Genomic DNA, 17,742 nt, shown 5'->3' with positions numbered 1-17,742 from the left:
TGGACATATCAGTAAATAAATATAAAAAATCAGGGATATGGTACTATATAAATGCTGCAAAAGCTCTGATACCCAAGTTCTGGCGGCGAATAGAGGTACCGAAGGAAGAGGATTGGATTGAAAGAGTTGAGCAGATCAAAAAGATGGAAAGGTTGTGTCATATCCAGGAAGATAGGATGGAGGCTTATTATGGGAAATGGGAGAACTTGGAAAAAGCTAGATTATATATGAAGTATAGGAAAGAATAAAGAAAATAACAGAAAAACTGCACTTGCTGATAGAAGAAGACGCAGAGAAAAGGAAGGGTAGGAAGATGGGACTAGGGTGGGGGGTGGAGGTGGGAGGGAAACTTGGAATAAAGTAAATAAAGTAGAAATGTTGGATATTATAATATTATAATGTATATTTTTATATATATGTATATATATTGTGATGATGAAATGTATTTAAAATGAAAACTAATAAATATTTAAATTATAAAAAAAAAAAATTGAAGTCCAGCATTAATCTCATTTTTATATCACCTGCCTCGCCCATATTTTTGCACAATGACAGGTGCACTAGATTATACCAATGACAAGATATCTAATTTTAGTGGTCATATGTTCATTTACTTTTAGTCATGGAGCTCCTTTTCTATTTATTTTACATTAGTATCTTAGAAAATAGCGGTGGGCAACAGTAGTAATACATCTATTGAGCATATACATAAAGATGTTTTCTGACCCATGGTTAAATGGCTGCTGGACTTTGGCAATATGGGGGAGGTAAACTGTATTTAAGTCCATTCACAATTCTGTTTAGTTAAATTTGATCAATGGAAAAATGGCCGCCAGTCTTCAGAAATATAGTTGCTGGGTTAAACTATATTTAAGCCCATTCACAACTCTATATAGTTAAGTTTGATCAATGGAAAAATGGCCACTGGATACAACTCCATCTATGCCTATTGACATTTGTATATATATTAGACATGTAGCGACCAGCACTGTTTGACCCCTGAGGACGTGCTAGAGTGCAAAAGGGCTGAGCTAAGAGTGGTGAAGTCACGCTGTCGCATGGTCTGCATGCCGCGGACATCTTTTGATGATTGTCATTTTTAACTTATGTTTGCTGAGCCTACTTTTCATACAAAATACTACACTATATGATTATATCTGGCTCTTGTGGTGAGCACCTCTTTCACACAGCTGCACTATACATTTGTGTGTCCTGGGAAGTGACAGTCTAACTTAGCCATTAGCAGAGGGCTATCTTCCTTTAAAGGAGATTGCTCCAGAGGATAAGATGTTGTGACCTATTCCTTTTGGGAGACATCATAATGCCTATGTGCGGTCTATAGCCTAAGCAGTCACAGTCTCTGGTGAATGCAGAGTGTTGGTGGTGGTTATCACGGTGGAAAAGAGTACCTGCTCCCTTTGGATATTATTTAAAGGGGAGACACTTACACTTTTAATTTGTTTAATCCGGTTTATTTTTGCATACAGTCTTTTTCTTGGACTTGTAATGTGACACATTGATAAATAGGGTTGCATACACAAATTTATACACACATTTTATGTTACTTAAAGGGATGGTGTTCCTTTATCCTAATTCTCTTCACTGGAGGTATAATTCCTTCTGTGTTTTCATATGTGTATATGCCATAATGTTGTTTGTTTTTCACTTTTTTTTTGTTTTGAGCTCTGCGCTGCTTTATTGTATTTATTATATTTTCCTGCAATGCGCTGTTATCTACAGGAAAATCTGATTGATGCTTATGGACAGAAAAGACTATGGGGGTTATTTACTAAAACTGGTTACTGCAAAATCTGGTGCAGCTCTGCATCGAAACCAATCAGCTTCCAGGTTGTATTGCCAAAGCTTAATTGAACAAGCCTAAGTTAGTAGCTGATTGGCTACAATGCACAGCTGCACCAGATTCTGCCTGCTCCAGTTTTAGTAAATCTCCCCCATGTGTCATCCAGAAAATATTTTCATCTGGCTTATTGTTTAAAAAAATACAATGTATTATAGTATTCCACTTGGCTACTTTACAGTACTCAAAATAAGACTACACAGATCCCCTGCTGATTGGAGCAGAGCGAGCAGATGCCACCTCTATGTCTGCTCAGTTTCTGCAGAGCATCCCTGAGTAAACAGGCTCCGCTGTCCGAATACACCCGACTACCCTCTGATCCAATTCACCTAACTGGAAGAGGACAAATCCCCTTTCGTTGGACCAGACACAGAGGTGGGCAGGTGTAAAGGGACACAAGTCTGTTTACACCTACCTGTCCATAGATATGCATTGACTTTCCAATTTGTTCCACCTGAAAAACTGAAAGGCAGGCCTGATCAGTTTGCCCAGGTGAAAGAGACCTAAAGGAAGTGGAATGAGTTGCCCACAGCAACTAGTAAGGTTTAATCTTTTTAATAAAGCAAGGAGTCTGGGTATAATGAGCAAAATTGGCTTTTTAATATAACAGTTTGACTGATAAAGATAAATCAACAATCGTCAAAAAGAAACAATCACACCTGGTGTGAATTCTAAGTCAACTACATTGATATTTTTTTTTCTATGCTTGTATTGGTGAATAGTCATTTTAGATCAGTCTATCGTTGATAGTTATGTGTATGGTCAGCATAGCCTACTAGTTTTTTCTGCAGTCACATAATGCAGTTAGGTGACATAATCCTATCTGAGTAGTAATACAGGCATGGGCTGAGTATCTTCAGGAAATCAATCATGTTTACTGCCAACAGCAAAGGTGAAACTTTCCATTGCTAAATCAACTTCAAGAAAAAAGCACAAAAGAGTTAGAAAATACAGATCTGGTTTCTATGCAGACTATGTTTCTATGCATGCCTTATTTGTGCAACTGTTAACTCATTATAACCAGTCAAATGCAGTGTAAAAATGTCAGAGAATTAAAATTTGAGTCGTCAGAGAAAGTTCTTCCTCAAATAGCAGACCTGAAATATTGGTTATGGGAACTGCTCATCATAAAAATGTCCCTAAACATTGCTATTTTTTTTATTTAGGCAGGCGGCTAAGAAAAAGAACTACAAAGAAAGGTATGTTTTATATCTGTATGATTTACTATTCTAAATGTTATTCATTGTTACAAGCATGCTGCTGTTCTTTATTAACTGAAGAAGAACCTCAGATTAACATCCTCTTCATACATATGACTGTCTTAATGCTCGCTTGTTAACCCAGCATTTTTGTGCATTGACACACTTTGTGTTAAGGCAGCTCATATACTTTAAAGGGCTCTTGCCATGCCTCAATGGTCAAAAAATGCACCTTCACTATTTTTTCACAATACAGCCCACTCTAACTCAGAGTATGCGCCTTTGTGTGTTCTGGTATGTCATATGTCGTTTGTACTCTATATATGTTGGGTTGCCATTAAATATGAATGGCAGTCAGGGGTGGACTGACCATTTGGAAACTCGGGCACTGCCCAAGGGCCTGGGGTCAGTAGGGGGCCCCATGAGATGCCCCTGGTACCTTTTTCATAGACGTTTTTGAGTTTGGGCAAGGACACAGGGGCCCCATGATCCCCTATTGCCCGGGGGCCCCATGAGTTGTCAGTCCACCCCTGATGACAGTGCACTATATATAGCGTGTAGCAGCAATGGATTTCACCATAATGCAAAGGTGTGAAGCCAGTCTAAACAAAGTCTCTTATTCTCTACAATCATATAGTTATTTAGAAAGTCTAGAACCTCTTTGATATACAGTGCAAATACATTTAACAAATCAAATTATAGTAGCAGCATTTAAAACAGTAAATGATATGAGTAGTTTGATTGATATTTCATATATGCCAGGAGTTTCACTTTGAACTTTAGCTATCTGTCCAACCTTTGAGCAGGATTCTCAAGCAGGGGTGGGACCTGTGATCTTTCAGTAATTGTATTTTAATTTTTTTTTACGTTAAAATGAACCTGTTTCAAGGTTATGGACATACAATTATACATACGGTATATTTTGAAAACATGGTAAATAAGCTTTAAACAAGCCCTTACTGAGCTCTTTAGTTACTGGCATCATGGAGAAATTCATCCTCACAGTTCACAGCAGAAACTCTGAAGTCCTTTCAGTTTCACAGTTCTCCCTCCCAACTCAGAAGCTCAGCTTCCCCTTTCTGCAATGAACCAGCATCTGAGCTCACACCCCGCCAACCCCCACCCCGCTTCCTAGCAGCGACTCAGCAGCTCGGCTTCCTTTTCCAAGCAATGATTTAGCAGCTGTGCACCAACACACTAAGGGTCCATTCAGAATAGCAGGTGCACATAATCCATGCATGCTGATGTGCTTATGCACTGCAGTGTTTTGGTTGATTTTTTTTTCCTTTATTAAACTTTTTAAAATGACATTCATTGATCTCTATGCATGGCAGAGCATTGCCACACATTGTATTGCACTGCACTACAATAAAATGCCTATCAGCATAATTTTATCCCACAGTCCACAGCTGTGAAATTTTTTAAGTTATGTTGTGTTCATGTATGCCAGTAATAATTTTAGTATGTTGTTTTGATAAACATTTTTGTAAATATACCAGGACTCACAAAATCAGTAACACCATCTGTGCTTTAAGAAAATGTATGGCTTTGGGGGGCTTTTTCAAACTCTGAAAGCTGTAAGTGAAAAACTAAAAAAATTATTTAGCCACCTGAGATTAAAAGTGGAGTACAGGACCAGGCAGTGAAAGGGTTTAATTTATATTGTAAGCACAGAGCAATTTTTTTTACGGTTAGCTTTGAGAGCGAATTGTCAGCAATGCCTGTTGAAACGGAAGTCCGTGAATTCTTATTTTGAAGATTATTTACTGCATGTTAGGAATATGTAAATTTATAGGTAAAAATGTGCTGTACTTAATTTAATCATATGAGCATGCAAAAGAATGCTGACATCATCCATAATGACATCTCCAAAGATAAATAAATGATAAATGTGCCAATATGGTGTCACAAGATCAATGTCAATCAAAGAGTATAAAGTCCATGTATTCGCAAAAAGAAAAATCTTGCAGCTGTGACTGTCAGTGCTTAGCAATTTTATTTACAATTTCTATGTAGATGTTTGAGGTACTTTATGAAATCCCTTGGATATATATGTGGTGAGTGGCTGATTTTTTGGGATGAACACAGGAGTCAAATATTGTTTTATGAATTTTTATATACTGTATATTTGTAAGCACTGCTCCAGTGCTGCCTCACAAACCACACCCGAACACAAATCTCACTCATCCAAAAGTGACAGCTTGTATGTGAATTGGGAACGCCACACACCCAGCCCAACTGAAGTATAGATGAGATGAAAATATTAAACAGCCTTAGCCAGCATTGTTCCACAAACCACACCCCAGTGTGTGTGGTTTGTGGAGCAATGCAGACTGGGGCCCTTTAATATCTTCATCTCATTTATACTCCGGTTGGGCTGGGTGTACAGTGTTCCCCATTCACCTATAGTGGGTATTTGGAAGGATTACATTACCTCTTATATTGTGTCATATTTTATTTTTACCATGATATGGCATTGCGTGCAATATTCTCTGCTGGATACCATTTTTTTGTTTTGGGTTGGCTACCTGGGTTCTTCTCCGCCCTTACCAAACATGGAGTATATAAGATGTGGTGACTCGCTGCGCTTCCATGCCCCTAATGACATCTGCTCTGACAAAACACGTAGGGCGAAGTCTTGATGTCACCACACATGCACACCACCGCTGATGGAATTCTGGAAAATGACGTTTGTTTAAGAGAAAGCTACTACTTGTCTGTGTAAGTGCTTTTCACCAATTCAATAAACTTTTTACTGAGTATTTTACACTATTGGAGCCTGGTGCTCTTTCTTTTTTTTTTACTCCTATGAGAGAGGTCTGCTGAATGAAACCTGGGCTTAAGGATTCGCGGATTCCATATCCTTGTAGCAACCAAAGAGTGGCGTTTACATCTGGCGCATTTTGACTTCTCATACTCTGAGGGTCACAATAGTTCTGGTATGCCTTTATGTGTAGTAAGGGGGAGTGGACACGTAGTGGATTACACATGAAGATATATCTAAACACGGATAGTCACAGCTGCAAGATTTAATTTTTCTTTCGCACGAACGTTATACTTTTTGATTAACACTATCTTGTATGATTTTTTAGTGACATCATATTGCCACATTTATAATTTGTTCACTATTTATCTTTGGATATGTCATTATTGATGATGTCAGCATTCTATTGCATGTTGATGATCAAATTAAGTGCAGCTCATTTTTCTTATAAGTGAATATTGATATAGTATATCCTATATATGTGTGAGCTACTGGTATTTATTTGCATTTTCTTTATTTTTAGCCCTATAGCGCAGTTTAATTTTATTTTATTTTAGGAGTATATAAATACTTGAATACTTTTAGCATGTCCACAGGATAGTTCACCTTTTGGACAAAAATAATAAATGCACATTGTTTTGAAGGTAAAAAAAGTGCCTTTATTATTTTGTCCAAAGGAGCCTGGAAAGCATTGCACTAGCGATCAGTAGATTGCTGATGCCATGCAGGTCTCCTGCAGACCTCTCAGAATATCTGCTTGTTGTAGGGGATGTACGGTCAAGCAGATATACTGACAGGAAGCTTCAATGAACTACCACAGCAAGTTCATTGAAAACTACAAGCCCACAGCCATTAAGGCGGGAAGTCTATGAATGAATGATGCGGCCGTGTGGGCGGAGTCCCACACAGCTGCGCTGTTTTCAAATCTGACAGACCGTACAGGGACACTTCTCCCCATATTATATGTGCAATCAGTCTGTCGGATTTTACAAGTGATTATTGCTAGCGGCTATTAGCTCCACTGGTCACAATAGTTCTGTGGGATGGATTCCCCCATCAACACTGACTGTGAAGAAATTCCCTCCATCTATGGTTGGTTTTAGTGTTAAGTTTGAATCTACTTTAAACAGAGTTCTTACAAATATAACCGCCAGAAAAAGCAAAGAATTTGTCATTATTTGTAAGAATAGATAATTCAAGCTCCTATTCGTTAAAACCAGCAACATTAATTCTTCATAAGAGCCAAGTTCAGTTTACTAAAATACAAGAATTATAAATGCAATCTCAATTAATGTGCACTCAAATGAGATAGAGAAGCATTGAAACTAAAGTTGCCCTGAATGGCTAAGGTCATTCAGCTAATTAAGCCATAAATAATTACATCTCTCAACTAAAATGTGGGTGATTGGGACTTTGATTTTAACTGATCTGATGATCTTTACACATTAAATGTTTGTTGTTCTTCTTTGCATTGAAATATAATGATTGATAATTTTGAACAGAAAATCAGTAATTGTTTTAATGTAAACTTTTACGCTGCCTGATAATTGCATGTGATACTTGAATTGTGTGCAGGAGGAGAAGCTGCTTAGGAAAGCTTTTTTTGCATTTTGAAAGATTTCCAACAACATTCCCCCCGATTTTAGTGTTTCCCGATTTCAATCTAAATGTTAACATAAATAAGTTAAAAGCACCACAGTAGCAATCAAAAGGATTTTTTTGTTGTTTTTCATCCCTGTTTCAATCATTTGGTGACTTTTTGACATTTTGGTGAAGTATTCCAAAATAGGTAAGTGCATGGCCAACATCAGAATAATTTAGACCTCAAAATTGGTAAGGCCCGGTCTACAGTTTTCTGGTCAATGCGGTAAAACAATTTGGGTAAGATTTACTAAAACTGGAGCACTCAGAATATGGTGCAGCTCTGCATGGTTGCCACTCAGCTTCTAACATCAGGATGCAGACATGGAAAGGAACACTGCTCCAGGTGAGCAGGAAGGCCAATTCCGACATGATCTCTTCTGACAAGTGCTCACCACTGTGATAGATCAAAAATATGAAGTAGATGGCCGCACACCACAACAGGATACTGTACAATGTTTCTTTATTCCAAAAATGACAGATAATACAGCACAGGATTCTAAGAACGGTAACACATTTCACAAAATTCAGTGCTTATTCATAACCAAAGAATAAGCATGAAGTTGTGCGGAACGCATTAACGTCCTTGGAATCCTGTGCTGTATTATCTGTCATTTTTTCAATAAAGAAACATCATACAGTATTCTGTTGTGGTGTGCAGCCCTCTCCTTCATCTTTTTAGCTTCTAACTTCAGCTTGTTCAGTTACGTTTTGACAGTAAAACCTGGAAGCTGATTGGTTTCAATGCAGAGTTGCGCCAGGTTGTGCACTCTCCAATTCTAGTAAATCTCCCCTTTGTGTCAGGGCTGCCCGTTTAATGGGCTGACAATGAACCAGAAAACACACCTGCATCATTTTTACCAGCACAGCACACCACAACGCTCATTGTGGTGTACTGCCACTTTTTTAGTGTATTGAGGTACCATTGATAATTAATGGCACCACAATGCATTAACGTATGCATGATGGTTTAAGGAAATGCATGCATAAGGTACTGAAATATCAGTGTACAACTCACTCGAGTCATACAGTCCAACAGGAATCAAAACAAAATAGTACCTTTGTGTAGCCACTCCTGTGCTGTCAGATTGCAAAACATAGGAGGCTTACTAAAACTGGTGCTCTCAGAATCTGGTTCACCTGAGTATGGTAGCCAATCAACTTCTAACTTCTGCTTGTTCAATTAAGACTTGTCAATACAATCTGGATGCTGATTCGTTTCTATGCAGAGCTGCACCAGATTTTGCACTCTCCAGTTTTAGTAAATAAGCGCCAACAAATTTCAGTTTCTTAGATCAAGAATTCCGTGTTAGCTACTATTCCATTTCAAAGACTTGAATTCAGTAAATTATTTCAGCAATTTCTTGTAAACAGTATCCTGCTGTTTTTTTTTATCTCTGATTGTCTCTATTACTTTGAACTATGATATGTGTTAGCTGGGTTTATTTTTCTTTCCCTAGCCAAAAAGAATTTGAATGATGACAGTGATAATGATGGGGAACCCAATGAATATGACCTAGAAGACAGCTTCATTGATAATGAGGAGGAGGAGGAAGAGGACTTCACTGATGAGGATTCAGACTGGATGCCAGACTCTGAGGAAAAAGACAGCGAAGATGTGAAACGGCTGTTAAATGAAGCAAAGCGATTTGTCAAAGGAAGACACTGATTTCCAGTTTTTATTCCCTTTTAATGTTTGTAAATGTACAGATAAGTTTAAGAAATTTACTATAATGTAGAAATGTACTATTTTTGCTTCTTTTCAGCTTATATAACATATGATTGTTTGTACTAATATTTGCTATGCTACAGTAAATAATCATAAAGCAATTGAATCAATAAAAATAATTGCAAATCCACTTCTGTTTTTTTTGTTTTATGTTGTAGCAGTACAGTGCAAGAGTTGCAGCTATATGATAAATTATCATTTCGCACCTCAGGTCATATCTATCTCTAGTCTTTCACTTTTCCATCCTGCTATACCTAATTCTGTAGGGTTCATCTCTTTTAACACTCATCATTTCCTTCACATCCTTCTTTTAGAAGCTTCCTTTTTTTCATCTCCACTGCATTTCGCAGTGCCATAATTAACCTCTGCTGGTTCCTGTGTAAAGACAGAATTAATGTAAACGGTCTTACACTGACACTGCTTTCCTCTCGTTTTGAAAATTCTACTTCCTGGGTATCATGTTGTTGCTTTAGCTTTATCAAACTAGAAAAAAGTATAGATGTTAATTTGCTTGCATGCCTGTCTCAAATCTGTGACAGCCAGCACTTTGAGAAATAGGTGAGCAGTGGCTGGATCCATATTTGTCTCATGACAGGTGAACTTTAAATTCTCATTGATCTGCTCTACCCCTGTGCTGCTTGTGTTCTGCCTATCAGCTATGTGAAAAGAACTGATCGGTGCAAGTGATTACCCAGGAGGAGAGAAGGCAGCAATGTTCTCTTCTTCCCACTCTGTTCAGTGTGTAATGATTTTCATACAAAGGATGAGAGAGGATACAGCAAGGAAGTGGAACAGGTCTACGACACTAATAATTGTCTCTCGCTTATCATAGTCACTAGCGGAATAAATGTAACTGAATGAGCGTGAGATGGGGTGGGGATGCCAGAACTGTAGGAGCCATTGATAGTGACTGTTTCTGTTCTTAAAGTAAACCTGTGTCATATTTCATGAGCATACAGTGCCAAGTCCATTAACAATCAAACAGATATTATCTTGTTTTCACTTTCATTTTAAAAAGGGATCTGTCAAAAAAGCTGATGAGTTCATATAGAATTAGAAATAGATTGGAGCCTGTTGACTAGACAGTGAAAGAGCAGCAGATGAACGATAAAGTAATTCCTCTGCTCTCTTCTTCTAGCAGCATGTTTTTTTCAACACATCTGCATGCAGCACACCTGATTGACTTCCGCTCCAGCCTCTCTTCCCCCCCCATTCTTACTTGTGCTTACTACTGCTGTCTGAACTCTGGAGAATGGTCTCTTTGATCCAAGGTGTTTCAAGATCTCTTTCTCAGTTGGAGGATGCCGGATATGAATCTTCTGGATTCCAAGTTCCACTACACCTAGAGCAGGTTTGTTTCCTGGTCCAAGGATTTTCTAATCTTCACAGTGGAAGCTCTGGAATTAGTTCCTTATAATCTACACCTTTCTTCTGAAACTCCTTCCTCACCTGCTCCACATGATTGAGATGGAGGGCATTCCAGTATTTTTTATTGAACCAAACTGGCCCAGGAAGACATGGTACTAGGACATTTGCGGACTCCTGGTAGACACTCAGTGGCCCCTCCCAGTTTATCCAGATCTTCTGTCCCAAGGACCAGTTTACCACCCTGCTTTTTGGTCACTGGTTTTGATGGCCTAGCAGCTAAAGCTGCGTTCCTGCTGGTCTGGGAGCTGAAGGTCAGTGGGGTGGTAGGTGCCTGTCTGATTCTGTTATCCCTACAATTTAAGTTAGGAAATCAACTTCTCAAATAGTCTACCTTCACACCTGGAAAACATATTTTTAATGCTTTGAGGTAAGGAAATTCCATCCTAGAAAGTGTTCCATGGGAAAAATCCTATCTTTTCTCCAGTCTGATCTTGATCAACGCTTGGTCTTGAAAACCAAAAAGGGTCAAAACTCAGGTCTAGCAGTTCTTTTTTAAAGACCACTTGCCTCTTGCTCCTAAGTAAAGCCATTCATACAAGTTGTCACTGACATTATTCTCCCTGTAAATCCCTAGCAACACATGGGATCTCTGATTTGGTCCTGTTGGTTCTTCAGAATCCTCCTTTTGAACGTACCAGGAATTTTCCTCTGTCAACTCTTACTCTCAAGCTTGACTTCCTTGTTGCCATTAGTTTGAATTAGCAGCCTTAACCTGTACAGAACACTCTTTTGTGCTACACAGAGACAAGATTGTCTTGAAGCCCAAGGCCTCTTTTTTTTTTTTTTTTCTTGTCCAGGGTGGATTCTTCCATTCACTTGATCGAGAACATTGCTCTGCATTTTCTGTGTCCTGCTCCGTTGCATCCAAAGGAGATTTCTCCAAATGGTTTGATTTAATCTCTCATCTATACCTTAATTTAGACAGGCTTACTCTTTCATTCATTTCCTTCAGTCCCAAAGGTGTCAGTATGGAACAGCCTGTTTCTCATTATTGTATCTGTATCTCCTTTAAACCTGTAGCCTTAATGTACTCAAAATAGTAGCTGTTATGGTAAGTCAGAACTCCTATTTTAATTCAATCTGTGCACTTTATGTATTTTAATAGTTAAGAGGTATATGATTAAAGGTGATTTAAAGTGCACAGATTGAATTAAAGTACATTATTATAATAAACATCTAAAATAAATATAAAAGCAAGTATTGGCTCCTTAGACTTTGTCACTCGTTATGATAGTTAATCTCATATATGATTATACCTTAATTATAAATAACCTTACTTGTAGGCTACTTTGTTTGTAATCTGATCCTACATATGTAAGTTTCACAGCATGAGCACTGAAACAAGCAGGTGTACTAAAGTGTCTGTTATGCAAAAATTGGTCAAATAAACCATAAAGTTCCAATGTGGCTTATAACATTTGCATGTATTATCCAGATTCCCCAGACACCTAGTATAGTTTTTTAGATGCAGAATGCTTTCCTGATCCCTGAAGACTCCCTAGGGAGTATGCCCATGGTAGGGGCTAATATTGCCATGAATGTCACAAGTTCATTGGGTTTTCCATGTCACACTCTCCAGTACTATGCAATCACTGTGCTTGTTATCGGTAGAATGCTTTCCAGGCCTATGCCTGTAGTAAGCCTAGAGCTTGTCCCCATATAATCATGGCACATTTTCTCCTGTCATTCCATGCACTACCCACACTACCTCTTCCCATCATGGATTTTTCTTGGTTTGCCCTTGCTGCCACCTCAAAGTTACTCAAAGTTTACCCAGGTTCTAAAAAATAGGGGTCTTTCTGACTCATCTATACCATCCTGAAAGCTTGGAAGTCCATATAATGAATGGTCTACCAAAGCATATGGAAAACTTGCTGTGCCTGATGCAAGACAAGAGAATTCTATTCCAGGAAATCCTCCATTGGACAGTTCCTGAGCTTTCTACAGTCTGGACTGCATCAGCATTGGCCTTGAGTGCCGTTAAAGGACAAAATTCAGCTGTCTCATTTTTGTTCCAAAGACCTGTTTTGCAGTCCCTCATCAAGGCCTTAGATGTAGCTCACATACCCACCTATACAGCTTTTAGTGACTCTGTGAACAGTCTTAATTTCATCAACAAAAATACTACCGCCGACTAAATTAACACTATTTTGTTTGACCAAAATACAACTAAAATAAACAAGTCAAATGAATAAAATACAACTAAAAGTAAAATGGCATTTTAGTCAAAAGACTATGACTTAAACTAAATTGGCATCAAAATTACCACTGCACTACCACATAAGAATAAAAGGGGAGTGTCTACTAAGCTGCTGGAAAAAAAAACAATTAGGAAAAAGGCTTTTAATAATATTTAATGTTAGTAATACATTCAGATAATACTGTATATGCAATAGCAGTACAGCCAACAGAGTTTACAGATTTTTTTTTATATATATATTTCAGAGTTGCACTTCTGTTTGTGTTTGTTTTTTGAAACTTTGTTTTATTTATAAAGATGTTATATATCACAATGGCTAAATCTGTGTCTGTAGTGCATGCTCAAACCTTAATAACATGTTATTTGATTTTTACTTAAGGAGTATTTAATGCGTTTTAAAATTCTAGAGAGATTCTTAAATAATGCATTACAATTTAACTAAACCCATTGCATTTTACTCAACTAAAATGTACTGGAGATTTTAGTCAACTAAAATTAAAACAAATAAGATGACTAAAATTTAACTAAAACTAAAATGGTGTTTTAGCCAAAAGACCATGATTAAAACTAAAGTGAAATTTGACATTAAAATTAACACTTTCTGTGAGATCTTAAGACCTCCTTTTTAACAATCTATCTACTCTGTTTCATAAAGTGTCATAACCTCCGCTAGTTAAGTGTCTGACTTAGCTGCACTATTTTGTAAAAATCCTTTTTGATTCTTCACAAGGGCGAGTTTTTTTTTCATGCCCAGAACTTCTTTTCTTTCTAGGGCAGTCTCTTCCCTTTCCCTTAACCAGGACATTGTTCTTACATCTCTATGTCTTGTTTGGATTCTTCCTGAGGGGATATCCCTCTTTTGCTTGGATGTTTATAGAGCTGTTTATGGCTATCTCTCCCTTACATCTTCCCTCAGACTAACTGCCTCATTCTTTGTCTTTTGGAAGGTCTTCACAAGGGATGCCCTACCTACCATTTCATCATTTGCTGGTGGCTCAGGCAGGTCATTGTTCAAGCCTACCAAGTGGAACTTCATTGGATCTGAGCACCACAAACAAAAAAATGCTGTTATATTCATTTTAAAAATTCAAAGAAAACTCACCCATCCATCCATGCCTCTATGCTTTATTTTGTTGATAACTTACTTTTATCCCCCTCTTCCCCCCTACTACTACCACCATCAAAATGTTCCTATTTACTAATGCTAGCAGCATAAGGATTAAAAATAGGTAATGCTGATTGAGAGAGGGAACGTCTGCTTTAAGTACATAATTCCACCTTTTCCAGTAAGGGCTCACTCTACAACATCATAAGTGCTTCCTAGGCTTATAGGCATCAAGCATCTATTTCCCAGATTTGCAAGGCCACCACCTGGTCTTCTGATTATGTTCTTTAAGTTTAACCGGGTTGATGTTCAGGAATCTTCAGGCACAAACTTTACAGTATATGTAATATCCTCCAGGCAGTTCTTTAAGCTGTAGGCATCTCCAGGCGGCACAGTGGCTTAGTGGTTAACACGTCTCCCTTGCTGTAAATGGGTCATGGGTTCGATTCCCGACCATGTTGCCTCCTGCATGGAGTTTGCATTTTCTCCCTGTGCTTGCGTGGGTTTCCTCCGGGTGCTCCGGTTTCCTCCCACACTCCAAAGACATGCTGGTAGGTTAATTGGATCCTGTCTAAATTGGCCCTAGTATGTGTATGTATGAATGTAAATTAGGGACCTTAGATTGTACACCCCTTGAAGGTTAGGGACTGATGTGAATGTTATATATATATATATATATATATATATATATATATGTATGTATGTGTGTGTGTGTGTGTAAGCGCTACGTAAATTGACAGCGCTATATAAGTACCTGAAATAAAATAAAAATAAATTTCCCAGTGTTTTGTTTTCACTGTTGTTTTTGCTTGGTCTGTTAGTGTTGTTGTGTTGCTCTTCCCCTCAGTTGACTTGTTTGGAACTTCTGTTCCAGTGTTCCCTGATGAGCGCTTAGGAAAGCAGAATATTTGTACTCACTGTAGCATATTTTTTTCCCTGGAGTTCATCAAGGGATGTGAGTCCCGCCCCTATTTGATCTGTTCCTAATACTGAGTTTTGAAAATTGAAGCACCGTGAGAGTGAGCGGGGTAATACTTTGCTTGCCAACAGCCTTTTATGTTTGCCAGTGTCCATTTCCTTCTAAAGACAGCAGTATAATCTGAGGTTCCAGCATTCTACTGTTCCTGTGTCCCTTGATGAACCCCAAGAAAAGGATTTTATGATAAGTACAAAAAAACTGTTTTTTTCTGTCACCTTGTTGAATTTATTTCTGAAAATCTGGACAATAAGCATGCAGTAAGAAATAGAAGCTGACAGCAGCCATTGCCTTTCCTAGTTTTACACATAACAAAATAATTTGTGTCTAGAGTTGGGCTTTAATTTAAAACTTGAATTGAGTGTGCCTTTCAAATCATACTATAGTGGAAATTCTGCAAGATTTTTTTTTCTCAGCAGAATTCAGGTCTTTGGGTGTTAATTTTTTTTCATTGGTTTGTCATTAATAGTGTTTAGTAATGAAATGTCACTTTTATCTGTATTCTGTCACAAGAATGACATTGGTTGTCCGGTGTGTTTCCCATTTGGTTTAGGAATGAATTTCATGAGCCACATATTCCTGTACAAAGAATAGTCTGTGACTCACTGCAGTAAATGGAATATGATATTTAATTTTCCTAACTGCAAAGTAAAAATAAAAAAAGACGTGTCTGTTAGAGAGAGTCATGCTGTGTGTTTTTTTAGTAGTACGAAATGTTAGTTACTTAATAAAACAAAGTTGTCCCTGAAGACTTTTAAATGGTAACCTTTGATTTTATTCTTAAACGTGTTTATAACACCAGTGGATTTTCAGTACTTTTTACTTGTTACTGGGGTTTCTAATAAACAGTACTGAAAAAGTTTGCCCCATTATATTAAAGCTTATTTACTGGCCATAGTTCCTGGTAACTGCTTGATTCTGGCAATACAAGTAACACATGTTGTCAGATTAGAAGGACTGTATAGTCTGAAACCAGCAGTTTTCTATGCCAAATCGCACTGTGTGAAAAAGTTATTGCCCTCTTGTTAACGTGAACATATGCTTCAGGATAATTTGTATGCCTGGCTTCCTCGTGCATATATTCATCTTTTATTTGCTCCTTTAAAGCTCAGTTTGCCACCGGGAGCAAAAAGAATACCCTATACTTTCAGGTATGGGAGATAATTTGACACTCCCCTCCCCCACTTTACAGCACTGCTACTTGGTAATGGGCGCTCAGGTACCAGTGCTATCACAGATGTCAGGGATAGAATCTTTAGCCCTTTTTAAGGTCCAAAGAGGCTTTGCTGTCCTCACTCCCAAGGCAACTGAAGTGGTGGAGAGTAAAGGGAAAGTTAATATAAGATGCTTCAGCAGCAGGATTTAAAGTGGTTCTAAAGGCAAAGATTGTTTACTTTAATGCATTTTCTGCATTAACACTTGCCCTCCAGAGGATTTACCCCCATTCCTGACCAGGCCATTTTAACTGACAATTGTGCTGTCATGCAACACTGCACCCAAACTAAATTCATGTCCTTTTTTCCCACAATTAGAGCTTTCTTGTGGTGGTATTTAATTGCCTGTGCAGCTTTTATTTTTTGAGCTATGAAAAAAATAGACTGACAATTTTGAGAAAAAAAAAACAATATTTTTGACTTTTTGCTATTAAACGTGCAGTAAAAAAAATGTTAAAAAATACAGTTCTCTCCCCCTGTCAGCATTACTCGGCGATCGCCGGGTGCCGGTGAGTGATCACCGACCGGGACCCGGTGATTGACAGCCGAGGCCACGAATGGCGGTGCACGTCCCCTACCCGGAACTGCAAAATCACGTTTATATACCCGTGCCACCCTGTAGCAATATTTTTGCTATAGGGCGGACGACAAGTGGTTAAGGTAAAAACCTTTCAATGACTGTGCCTCCCCCAAACACTTACCTGTCACCACTCTCTATCTAGCATTGTCCTGGCCAGCAGCCCTGCTCTCCTCTCTTCCTGTGTTCACAGGACACAGATGCAGCAGCAGGAACCATTGGCCACTCTGAGTGTGTCAATGAACACACACAGCCTGGCTCGGGAGTAAGTCCACATGAGTCACAAGTGGAGAAGTCGGCACTTGAAATGGCATCCATCAATGGTTATCCTTTATTTCACAAAAATGTATAACAGCTGTAAAACTTCCAATGCATTTTGGCCATCAGACTAAGGCCTGGTGGCCGAAATATGTTGGCTATTTTACAACAGTTATACATGTTTTTGCAATAAAGCATAACCATTGTTGGATGCCATTCCAATTGCCGACGTTTCCTTTTATGATTCATGTTACTTGAGGCTTCGGCAGCCTGTAAGTCTGATCACCGGGCGAAGCTGGGATGTCAGAAGGTGGAGCGCTTACATACCTGTATTCATTTGAGTCCGCATGAGTGCCCCCCTATAGCATACTGCTTGCTACGGGGGCAATCGGAAGAGAGGAGGGAGCTGAAAATGCCCACGAGGGACCCCAGAAAGATAAGTATAATGTGTTTATTATTTTAATTTTAAAAAATGAACTTCTGAGAGCTCTTTTCTGCGAGGCATGGTTCACATCAGACAGTGCTTCTTGAAACCAGTAAACCTAAAAGAGGTGTGTGTTTTTTAAGGGCAGGACAGCTGTCAGCAACACATCCAATATCATCACACTGATTGGAGTCAAGGTTAGCTCACTCCTGGCTCCAATTAGCTCTGGGAGAAGTCATTAAGCTAGGGCCTCACATACTTTTTTCCTCCCTGCACTGTGAATGTTTACATGTTATGTGCAATTACACCATGGCAACATGTAATGTTTGTGTAGTATTATGTTCAGCAGACGGTGTTCCTCTATTGTTG

General features: G+C 38.5%; 1 protein-coding gene across 2 annotated transcripts in view; it reads left to right on the top strand.

The window, feature by feature from the left end:
- APLF (aprataxin and PNKP like factor) overlaps positions 1 to 17,742 on the top strand; it is a 314,793-nt gene that overhangs the window by 277,836 nt on the left and 19,215 nt on the right. The window contains exons 10-11 of one of the 2 annotated variants that reach the window (XM_089688261.1): positions 3,025 to 3,057; positions 8,923 to 9,321. In XM_089688261.1, the coding sequence (XP_089544387.1) occupies positions 3,025 to 3,057; positions 8,923 to 9,131 (242 nt within the window). In that variant the 3' untranslated portion in view covers positions 9,132 to 9,321. Of the gene's footprint in view, positions 1 to 3,024; positions 3,058 to 8,922; positions 9,322 to 17,742 lie in introns of those variants that run through there. The other variant, XM_089688811.1, reaches the window with a different exon arrangement.

The sequence above is a fragment of the Staurois parvus genome, unplaced genomic scaffold, assembly GCF_062004578.1.
Source record: "Staurois parvus isolate SC_StPar_1 unplaced genomic scaffold, SC_StPar_1.0 ptg000001l, whole genome shotgun sequence".
NCBI classification, from domain to species: domain Eukaryota; kingdom Metazoa; phylum Chordata; class Amphibia; order Anura; family Ranidae; genus Staurois; species Staurois parvus.
Note: the sequence above shows the minus strand (reverse complement) of the source record. Positions and strands in the feature narration are given on the sequence as shown.